Genomic DNA, 11,818 nt, shown 5'->3' with positions numbered 1-11,818 from the left:
CAAGAGGCTTTTCTAAGGAAGAGTGGGCTTCTACTGAAATTTTCTGAAGTGTTGTCTTTGTGTGAAGAGTAGAGAGTTCTCTTGAATGAATTGAAGGTAAGCCCTTAACCTTATATAAGCCTTGATGAGCTTATATTATAAAGCTTATTTTTCAAGCTCATAATATATGACGTCCAGTCTTTCTTATCAAGGCTTTTTAAAGTCCTAAAAGGGTGGTTTTACTTCAGCCGGGATGCACCACAAAAAGGGAGAAGGGATATATATATATATATATATATATCAAAGCTCTATGCTATAAAGCTTTCAAGCTTATATAGCTTTTAATTTTTTTTTTAAAAAAAAAGCTTGGTTAAAGCTTTATTGGCCAAGCTTTATAAAGCATGAAGTAAATCGAATCTCTATCAACACAGCACGCTATGGGGGAGAGAAGAAATTCAGAAGAAATAATGCTGTCACACTGCCATGGGAAAGAGAGAGAGAGAGAGAGGAATGAAAGTAGCACCATCGCCAGTTAGAGAAGATTTTTTTTTGAAGCTTTTTCTTTTTAATTCCCTAAAGAAAATTCAGCCAATAGAAAGCGATTAAAGCCTTTCTCTCCAAAATTGATTTATGGGAGCTTATGGATCGTCCATTATGGATTTCTCTCTCCATTAGTGGTTTCGCAATCCAAAAGCTAAGCCGGATTCACCTTCAATTGTAGGCTTCATCCATACGGATGGATCAAGAAAAGGCTTCAATTGTAGGCTTCATCCATACGGATGGATTAAGAAAAGGCTAAGAATTTGGGAAAACCGCTTTTCATAGAAAAAGTGGTTTTGTGGTTTTTTGCAGAATGGTTTGCCACCCTTCCCTTATCTTTTGGTCTTTGCCCCTTGGGTAATAGATGCAACCCTTCCAAAAACCTTTGAATTTAGCTTTTTAACTTTCAATTTCTTGTCTCCATCTACTTAGATCTAGCTCTCATACCACTGATCTATATCACTCATCTAGCTCTGATACCACTATCACGGATCTAATTTTCTAGGGAGATGGAATTTAATGAAATTGTAAGAATTGATTTAATTCAAATAATTTATAAAACACATGTTTAACATATTCAATAATTGAGAGAAAAATAAGTAAAAATACTCAGCTCACAAAGCACTACTCCAAGATTGGGTGCAATCATCCCCCCTCATGTGTGTATTTACTAGATACTTTATTCCAATTTAGGCCATAGCCTCCATGAATACAAAAAGGTGCTAAGTTCTTGAAACCACATTGAATGCACACATGTAGAACGTGGATTGTAATAAATATTTCTCAAGCTAGAACTCTTGAAAGAAGCTTCCTTCTTAACAAATATAGCATGCTTTTTATTTTTAATTATACAATAATGTAATGCAAATAAATGTTTAGAATTGCAAAAAAAAAGTTTAAAATTAAAAAAAAATGTTTAAAATTAAAAAAATGTAGCATTCAAGGTTGCATGCTTTCTAGTAACCACTGAAGATATTATAGGATTTTGTCAAGTCAAAGTTAATGCTTTAGATGAGCTATAACTTATTTCTATATATTGAAAGGACTTTGTTTAGAATAGATGGATGAGTTATCAAACATGTCACATTTCCTTTTCTTTAGAGGACAATTCAAGAAACTTCCCATGTGCCCTTCATCAAAAATTCTAGCTCGATGAAAAATGCCATTCATTGACCCCAAAAGCAATAATAAGACATTACAAATAGTGGGTTTTTTAAAACAAGCATGCTACCCTACTTCCCCACGAGTATGATGTATTCTTAACAATCTCTCATCCAAATGAACATTATTTAAATTGCCTTTGCCATGCCACTATCTATTCACATAATACACTTTCATAATAGAGGTACATGACTCAATGTATAGAGTCATACTGCGGAGTGTTTTTCTAATAGACCAAAGATTCCTATCCCTGAGGATTGATTATCCTATGGAGTTGAGTGAATGCCACTTTGACATTTAACTAACTTGTTTTAAATGGCATTTATATATTCCATTAGTATCATGCAAGGGTTTGTAAAAGGTTTAATCATAATTACTACTTTTGATCCTCAAAAGCTTTGGTTTGAGAGGGAAAACTTAATGCCCTTATATGCTTATAAAAAGTGATGCAAAAATAATTTTATTAATCAAATGAGGCTCACTTGAAAAGAGATTGCAAGACAAGGGAAAATTCGTAAAATTTCAAAACACGCCAATGCCTTGTAACCATAGAGCATCTTTGTGAGGCTATAAATGGTCCTTTGTACTTTTATGCACTAAACACTTCAATTATACTTTTGCTTAAACTCTTTGTTTGGGTTGGAAGTCGGAGAATATCATGCATGCCTTCAACTCTTTACTTGTTAAAAACACTTATTTGGAGAATATCTTACATGACATGCATGCCTAAAGCTTGATTGGAGACACGTTCTTTCTTTGGCTGGCATACTCTCACGTTCACATCATAGTGTTTTGTATTTCATCTCCCATGAAAAGGGGTGTAATTGTGTTGAAGGGTAGCCCTTGAGGGGAAGGTACGAGACATAAAGAAGAACACCAAAGTTCAAAATAAGGTCTTGCACTAAAGGTAAAGCGAACATGCACGCACGCACACACACACACACACATGCACGCACGCACACACACACACACACGCACACGCACACACACACACTCCCTCGAGACATAAAGAAGAACACCAAAGTTCAAAATAAGGTCTTGCACCAAAGATAAAGCAAACACGCGCACACACACACTCCCCTCGAGCATGCACACACACATGCACGCTCTCCCATATATTTTCTACACAATGCAAATTGCAATATGCATTGTAGGTTCGAATCAAACCTCTTTCTTCTTAGTTAGGAGCACACCTATACTATACATAGTTTGCACTATGCGTGAATGGCATGGTTCAAGTTCAAAGTTTCAATGTGCAACGTGAATGGCATGGTTCAAGTTCAAGTTCAAGGTTCAAGTTTCAAGTTTCAAACCCACAATAGAGAAATCCCGCACGTGATGAAAATCCAAAGGCTAAAAGCAAACACCAGACTGTGTGATCTCAGATGACGTGGCGAGGTCCGAGCCAAGGCAAAGGTCATAGAATGAAGAGAGGTTTAGTGATGGCTAAGTAAAGGCTAATGAGGGGACTATTGAGTGGATTAGAGAGGTTAATGAGGGATTAGTGAAACCTTTACTTTGAAAGGCAAGTTCTACTTTATTATTTGTCGCTTTCCTGTATGTCTGTTTTCACAGTCTGTTTTCACAGATATCTGCTAGGGTTTCAACTTCCTGACTCACAAGTCGTCTTTTCCCTTTTTACTTGTAGGGATCTGTTTCTTCCTGCCCTAGCCCCTTTAGTGTCCACCGAAGCCGTCAGGTAGGCCGTGCAGAAAACCCTAATTAACCTTTTCGCCACCGCCAATACCGTTTTTCACTCTGCAGTTCTCCCATTCCATGCTTGCTCGGGTTCTACCATCCCTTCTGCGTCTCATCTAGGGCCTTTTGCACCTTCTTCTGTTATCTCTGCTAGGTTTTCATAACCTCTGTGCTGTGCAGAGACTATAGCCAGGGTTTCTCCGAATTTCTAGCTCTGCCTTGCATACATCGCTTTTTCTCTACTTTGCCGCACATGGGATTTTCTACTTGCCGTGGCTAATAGAGATCTGTGCCAGAAATTTTTAGCCTCTTAGACTATCGCCGCGCTCTCGTCGCCTCAGAAGCCGCTTGAACGGTGGCCTATTTTGCGCGGAAGAATAGGACAACGGAACCAAGGACAAAATCACAGCTAATTGCAGGTAGGTAAAGCGGTGCTTTTTAGTTTCTTTTTTCAGAATTCAGGGGTTATATGTTCATTTGAGATTTTAGAGCTTCAAGTGCAGGTTTTCTGCTTGCTTCAAATGCAGGTTTTTGGTTGGTTCTGCTTAGGAATCTCTACATCTGTTTGTATGGGCGGCGGTCTGGAGGCTGAAGATAATTTGATAGAAGTTGTTGTGTGCATCAAAGCTCTATAAGGGCCTTTTGCTTTTGAGTTGTGATGATCATGCAAGGCATGGAAAACAAAGGCTCACAGTATGCCCTCGGTGGAGCCAGTGGTGGGTTCCAAAGCCCTGCCTTTTCTGCAGTTTTGCAAGAAATTTTCCAGCAAGCACAGACAGAGATCGAAGCTAGGAATCGCAATCAAGGCTCCCATTTTGGTCCTTCCCACTCTGGTGAATTTCAACCTCTGTCCCATGACGACACCTACCGATATGAGCCGTTGGTGGATCCTGCCCTATCGTTCATATCCAACATTCTTGCAGAAGATGATGAACCTCCTATCAATCATCCTTTTCTTAGCCCTGTTGAGTTTGATGCTTACCAGGCAAAGGCAACTGAAGTGGCAGCTCTTTTGAAGGAAGATTCTCCAGGCCTTGCTTTGAAAATTGAAGGCGGGAGTCCTGTTTCTACAGACGATGGTGATTTGACTTCCGTTTCAGAAGACTCCTGTTTAGATCCATCAGGTGCATTCAACTTAACTTATTTGGAGTCAGACTCGGTTTTTTCCATCAGTAGTGTTCCTGAGCCATCCAGGAATGAGCTACTTCTGACCAGCTTGCGAGGGCCAGTTAGTCGGACACCGCCTACCTTTCTGCAGGTCCAGTTACATGAAGTTAGCTCACTGGAAAGCCCGGGAAATGGGCCATTAATCATACCAGGCAAAGCAGGAAGTCAAGATGACATCATGGTGAGGTCACATGGCCATAAGCTGCAGAAGCCTGAGAAGACAGGAAGGGTCTTGAAGCTAAGGAAGGAAAGTACATCGTCACGCAAGAAAAGTGGCAGCAAGGCTAGATCTACCAAAGATGGAGATCAAGAATGTGTGGAGCTCAATGATTTGTTACTCCAATGTGCACAGGCAGTAGGAGTAAACAATACAAAAAGGGCAGTTGAGATACTGAACAAAGTGAGGCAGCATGCTTCTCCTTATGGAAATGGTGCAGAACGCCTTGCATATTATTTTGCTGAAGCCATGGATGCCCGATTCTCTGGTATGGGATGGCCATTGTACCTGGGGCTCCTTCGGCGACACCCTTCGTCAGCTGAGATTTTGAAAGCCACTTACTTGTACATGGCATCTTGTCCTTTTGTAAAAGCTTATCATTATTTCATAAATCACACTATTCTCAATGCTGCAAAGGGAGCATCCAAATTGCATATCTTGGAGCTTCAGGTGGATGGTTTTCAATACCCTGCCCTCTTCAAGGCTCTTGCTGACCGGCCAGGAGGTCCGCCTCAGGTGCATCTAATAGGGCTGGGCTTCCCTCATTATTCAATGCTGCCTGCCCAAACTGATGTCGTTCTAGAGGGAGTTCAGAAAACAGGACGACAGTTAGCAGATTATGCTGCATCATGTGGGGTGCCATTTCAATACACGGCATGGGCTGGCATTCGTGAAGATTTGTGTATGCAGGATTTTGTCAGCCCCTATAGGAATGAGGATGAGGTGTTGGTGGTTATATCTGCATCCTTACTGCGCTATGTCATGGATGATACCTTGGATTCTTCTGTGGTAAGGTCTAAGCTTTTGAAGCAAGGGCGAGACATCAATCCCGATGTGTATGTACAGGGGATAGTAACTGGTTCTTACAGCACTCCCTTCTTTACAAGGCGCTTCAGGGAAGCACTTTTCCACTTTGAGAGTGTGTTTGACATGCTTGACACGTTTATTGAAAGAGAAAAGACTGACCGATTAGTGTTTGAGAGTGAGATTTTGGGAAAGGCTATATTGAATATAGTTGCATGTGAGGGGACAGAAGTGGTGGATCGGATAGATAAATACAAACACTGGCAACTTGTAACCGAGGAAGTTGGTTTTCAGCAGTTGCCTCTGGATGAAGAGATAAAAAAGAATATGCAGCTCATGCTGAAAACCTGGCATAAAGAATATACAGTTGCTGAAGACAGTCAGTATTTGTTAATGGGCTGGAAGGGCAGAATGTTGCATGCCATGTCCACATGGAAGGCATCTGCAGAAGAGAGTTTTTGAAATCTGATAGGTAAACTTGCAGGGCTATTTAGGATCATGTATTATACTTATAGCATTTGTTTTTTAAAATTCTTACTCCATGAATCTACATGCGTGTGTGTGTGTGTGTGAGAGAGAGAGAGAGAGAGAGAGAGAGAGGAAGGTTTGTAACTGCATGTGCGTGTGATGATAATCTAAATGTAACTTTCCTGGCTGTTTTTGAAAAGGTGGGTTAGCTGTGGCTTAAAAAAGAATTTTCACTCCTTGAATTTGATGCATGCGTCTGTGTTGTTTGATTGGAAAAGCCCTAGACTTTTCCATGTATGTGCACTGTATGAGCAGAAGAGCTTGATGATAAGCTTAGTGCAACTTTGTGTGACTGTTTGAGAAAGTAGGTAGCTGTGGCTGCTTGCATCATCACCACATATGAAACCCATTAAAAGAATTTTTGCTTTGTCTGCAGTCCTTGAATTGAAGAGCTCCAGTCTGTTTTTAAGTTTGTGCTTGTCATACTTAGGCTCTGGGCCTTTCTGGTTTAGAAACCTTTGTTAAGGGGCATCTACATATGACCAACAACCTTTAGCAGTTTGCTTGTGGCCTTCTAGCAACCTGTTTCTGTTGCAGGCTTTTTAGACATGTTATCTCAGTGCCACTGAATAGTTTAGAGGGACTCTTAACAGAGTGCTGTATAACAGTTTAATTAGGTTTGTGCAGGTAATGGATATTTTTTAGATTTATATAAAAGCACCGTAGTCTGCCTTTTGCACAGTTGTGCTGCCCAGAATTCAGCAAAGCATGAGCCTTGATCTTGGAGAGTACTTAGCCTTGTGTTGGCTGCATGCCCACACATCTAGTTGGACTGATTTTACATTTTCCCCTGTATTTTACCACTCTCTCTCTCTCTCTCTCTCTCTCTCTCTCTCTCTCTCTGTGTGTGGAAAAAAGCAAGGCAAACAAAAGCTTTCTTTCAGAGGAGCTCTCCTCATGCCAAAGAAACCTCTGGCTACTTGTTGCAAAATGAAACAAATAATCACCCTCAGACAGGAATATGTGTCTGTTCAGAACTGTCTTTGTTGCGAAGTCGAAGAATAGACAGGTATGGGGATTTTACCCATCCCACAAAATAATTAATGACCAATGTTAAAGTGATTGAGTGAGTGCAACTTGCAAGAGACGGTGCGTAACCTCAAGAGGGTGATTGAAACTCAAAATCACTTGGTACAAGGGAAAGTACTTTGCCAGAATGGTGGAGGAGCTACTTTGATATCCATAGAAAGAGCCAGCCAGGGGACTAGGAGGTAGTGGACGATATCACATGAATAGGGTAAAATCAAGCAATGGGACTAGGAGGTAGTGGACTTTATCACATCAATAGGGTAAAGCTATCCTCGAGTCCAAAAGACAGAAAGATCGGCTCCACCGTCTTTGACAATCCAAGCTTTTTAAAGGCACCAAACTATAGATAGTGAAAGACCTTACCTCTCAGTAGTAGTTGAAACACAAAGCCATTGAGCTTTAAAAAGTCGAGACGCAATAAGGAGAGAAAACGGGCAGTAGATTTCCTACCATAAGTACCAGTGTACTAAAGGTTTTTTTTCCTTCGTTTTTCTTCTTTCTTCTTTTGTTCACTTTTTAGTCGTATTAATTTGAGATTTCTTGCCATAAGCACCCACCATGGGACTAAAGGTTTTTTTTTTCCATTATCTTTTTGGTTCACCCTCTAGTCTGATAGGATCTGAGTCCTTAATTGATGTATGGGCATGTATTGGCTTATGGATTCGCAATCCCTAATTTATGTTTTGCTTGTATTGGTCCCATAGGTCATATTTTTAGGCTTCTAGTGGATGTTAAAACAACATTATTTGCCATTTGCATTGTTAGATACACTCCTTGTCATTTGCATTGCTTGATAGATTGTCATTCACGTTTCCCATGTTCTTCTCCTCATAAGTTCAATTTCTTATTATAGTTTCACACCTCGTTTATGATCCAAAATCTACTCCTTGTTCAAGTTTTTCGTAGTATAGTTTTGCTCCTTGTCTAAGTCTTGTTCCTAGTCCAAGGTCACATCTTTTATACTTGATCGTGCCTTACAGATATGTCTTCCCACATGGATTCATGTAGATAACATATTGCCATCTTTCATTGTGCCCATAGGGATAGTAGAAAACTTGCTTAGGAAAGCCAAAAGGCTCAAGTCTTTCATGCATAACTTTTGTTGAGTTGATGGCATAGAAACCATTTTTCTTCTTTTAACAATGGTGCATTATTCACTCTTTAATATGTCGAGGCATTTTGAATCATAACCATTAAATGAACTAAGAACAAGATTTATTTCCTTAAGTTGTGGTTTTTTCATTTTTTCATATGTTTCGTAGGACAAAAGGTTTTTATTAGCTCCTGAATCTAAAAGACCTAGTGCTAGGAAAAACTTAATTTGCATTGGAAAACCCAACCAAAGTTGGTGAGGAGCAACATACTCCTCATTATCATCCAGATTGTGTATCAAGCACCCAGCTTTATTTATATATGTTTTGTTTCTTTTTTGTTTTGCTTTATCAGCGCGGGCCTTGCCTTCTAGCTGGGCCAGTCTTCTATTCTATTTTTCCAGTTGTTTCTTTTGTTGAGCTTTATGCATCTCATTCAACATGGATTCAATAATAGGTCCATAGAATTTGGGCAAATTCACAAAGTAATCAAACGGAATTCCATCCAAGGTTTCTAGTCTTGTTGAACCATAGGTTGTAAATTTTGAAATTCGAAAAGGTTCTATACCCATCAGTTTCAATTTTTATTTGTTCTTTTTTTAATCCTCCCCTATCTTTGCATTTGCCTCATTGAAAGTTAAGTCAACACCTGATGGGCGTGGCTCATGATTAAGGAATAAGAGAAGATTCCCTCTCCCCTTGCCTAATCTCTTTCATGAGTACTTCCACCTCTAGCTCATTTTAAGGAATGTACTTATTCCCCCATACATCTTTATAGAAGTAGAATCCTTAGTCAGGTCTATTTATTCAAAATGCATTAGGATTCTCGGGACATGGACTAGAATTTATTCCCTCAATAGGAATGATATTGAAAACCATGTTTTTTGAGTTTATGTATACGCACTTTGCCAGAGATGATACAAAGAATATTCTCAGATTTGAACCTCTTGATGATATCTTCTCCCAATCTTCAAGAGTTGGTTTACTTAGCATTTGTCTGGAGGGCTCTTCACCTAGGGAACTCTTCACCTAGGGAACTCTAAGAAAAGGATTAGCATGACTGCTTGACATGGCTTGGGAACTCTAAGAAAAGGATTAGCATGACTGCTTGACATGGCTTTTTCCTTTTCTCCTTCGAGAGGAATTTCTTGAAACCAAGAGTCTCCGCTCTCAATTGATATGTGGTTTGATTCACTTCTTGAGTCTTCAAGAAATCTTGTTCTCAATCCAACTTCCTTAGATTTAATAGGTTTAGTTCCACTGTCGGATGTGGGCACGTGAGAGGCCTTGTCAGATCCTTCGAACCAAGAATTGTTTTTGACTCTACCATTTCTGAAGTTCATAGGATAGATGCCCAATTGAGTCTAGAACTTTGAGGGGCCAATAACAAGACACACTAGCTTTTAGTAAGAGGAAATCTGAATATTACTCTGCTCTTACCTCGTCTTCAATTCCTCCCTCTATTCACTTCTATCGATTTTGTTAAACGAGAATGGTAACCTGTTGATTAAATTTAGGAAAGGTCTAAAGTCTTGGAAAGGCGTTCTCAATTCCCCAAAATAATCTCCAGTATACCAATCCCTAGAATATCCAAAAATGGAGGTAACAAATTCAACTCGTTCAACAAATCATCCCAATATGTAGCACAGTTGAATATACACAAGGTTTTCTTCCCAACCTTGATCCCAAGTAGTTTGCTGATAGCAATCTATGATCAAAGTAGTGCCTCTTAGCTTTATTGCGTATGATCTTAAAACAAATTGTAGTATTTTGTATTGAATACTCTCATGCAAGTCACTGATGTGTGCAAATAATGGATCTGTGATCGCATTGTTCATTAGTTAAGGCTCTAGGATTTAAGCTTTTAATGAAACAATATTGTAGGCTCACTTCTCATCCAATCTGTTTCCTAGTTTTCCAATTTTAGCTTACTTTAGAATGTATTGACTAAAAATAGTAGGTTTTTCAAAGTAGTCGGAACAAGCTTAGACTTGGTGTGTGGATACTCCTTAAGGTCCAGATCTGATCTCTATGCTTAGTTCTCAAAATAAATTTCCAAGGAGTGCTCAACAACCAGTTTTAGGAAACTTACCTCTCAAGACGATTATTTTTGCTAGGTCCGCACAAGCTCTCTGAGACTCTTCTTAAGATGGTGAGTTAACAAGCTCTCTAAGACTTTTCTTAAGATGGTGAGTTAACAAGCTTGAACTCCAATGGACAGACTATCACCGTGTTAGGTTGTGTTTGAAAAAGATCTTTGAGAGAAAAGATATAGCCTTGTCAACATTGCTTTTCAATTCCCAAATCCGCTTCACAGAGTTTGACAAATTTTGAGCTTTTCTCTCTCAAAGAAGCTTAAAGTGGCCTCTAACTAGTCTCCAAAACTAATCCAAACCAAGCCAAACTTCATAGGAGGTATATTTAGAGTATAAGGCCCAATGTGGATGCTTCAAATCCAGTTTCTATTGAATTCTTGCTAATTTTAGCATGAACTGCAAAAAATAGGCAGTAATCTTAACGTGTCAGATTAGAACCAAATTTAGTGTGAGGATAGCCCATGACACTGTCTACGACTGTGTATATTTAGTTTTTGTGAACTTTACTAGAGTAGGCAATTAGAGCTAGGCATGGACAAGTAGAAAGAATTCTGCTTTATTTATACCCTGCCACCACCGTCTTCACACAAGTGGTCGGAATAGAATTCTATTTTGGACAGGGCTGTAGACCTAGGTAAGGACCACTTCTGTGCACATGCTTGCTTGGAATAGGTATATGGATTGCTAATTATAGCCAGTCATGGATAAGTGGGTTGCTTAAGTTTGGGGTCCGTAGAACTACTAAAAATTAGCCAGTACATCACCCGATTAAGTTTGGTGAAATTACTAGTAGGCTTCCTTGCACCTACAAAGTTTCAAGTGATTCCAACTCCCCGTTTGGAAGTTAGGGCTAGGTGTAGGCAACTCATGCAAATCAACCCGGAAATGCTTAATTTTCAGCCATGTTCATTTTTGGAGTGGTCCGTAGATGGGTCTAATCTTGCTGAAATGAGACAAGATTTGATATGTGGTATGTCCAACTACTAATCTTCAGTCCTAGCACTTTAGGTCTTATTTTTCAAAGTCCACCTGCTATTTTGAGCTGGGCGTAAATGAGGAAAAGAGCAATGTTACCAATTTTAGGCAATTTCCAAATTTAGCAGTTTGAGGTCATATTTGACATAGGCCTAGTACAAGGTCTCTATAACATCACGAAAAAGTTAGAACTCAAAAAGAGTCTTTGAGGTGAGAAAAAATGCTACGCGTGGAAAACTTTTGGCTAGGCGTGGACAACTTTTGGCCAGGTGTGGAAAACTCTTCCAGATACGGTCAACTTGTACAGCTCATGACTTTTGACTCATAAGTCCGATTGGGATACTCAAGTAGTCAAAAGTTATCTACTTAAGACAAAATTTCCATAGGCATAAAATTTTTTTAACTTCTAATTTATGTATCAAAAGTTATTGCAGTTCAGAGAATTGTGACTTTTTAACAATCTCCTAATTCTCACCTTTTCCTACCTAGTCAAAATCGGACTTCCCAACCACATTGGAATGCAAAAATATAAC

The 11,818-nt window shown here is 39.4% G+C and overlaps 1 protein-coding gene across 2 annotated transcripts; it reads left to right on the top strand.

Moving 5' to 3' along the window:
• The first annotated feature begins 3,224 nt into the window (after positions 1–3,224).
• Positions 3,225–6,108, top strand: LOC147633902 (scarecrow-like protein 14). 2 transcript variants are annotated; one of them, XM_086804967.1, is made up of 2 exons: positions 3,225–3,797; positions 3,906–6,108. In XM_086804967.1, the coding sequence occupies exon 2, from the start codon at positions 4,037–4,039 to the stop codon at positions 6,026–6,028; it is 1,992 nt and encodes a 663-aa protein (XP_086661093.1). In that variant the 5' UTR covers positions 3,225–3,797; positions 3,906–4,036; the 3' UTR covers positions 6,029–6,108. The 2 variants fall into 2 exon arrangements, with proteins under 2 accessions (XP_086661093.1, XP_086661094.1); XM_086804968.1 differs by having other exon boundaries at positions 3,271–3,797; positions 3,882–6,108.
• Positions 6,109–11,818: the final 5,710 nt, after the last annotated feature.

Source organism: Cibotium barometz, chromosome 11, assembly GCF_041138505.1.
Source record: "Cibotium barometz isolate CiBa-2024 chromosome 11, ASM4113850v1, whole genome shotgun sequence".
Classification (NCBI taxonomy): domain Eukaryota; kingdom Viridiplantae; phylum Streptophyta; class Polypodiopsida; order Cyatheales; family Cibotiaceae; genus Cibotium; species Cibotium barometz.
Note: the sequence above shows the minus strand (reverse complement) of the source record. Positions and strands in the feature narration are given on the sequence as shown.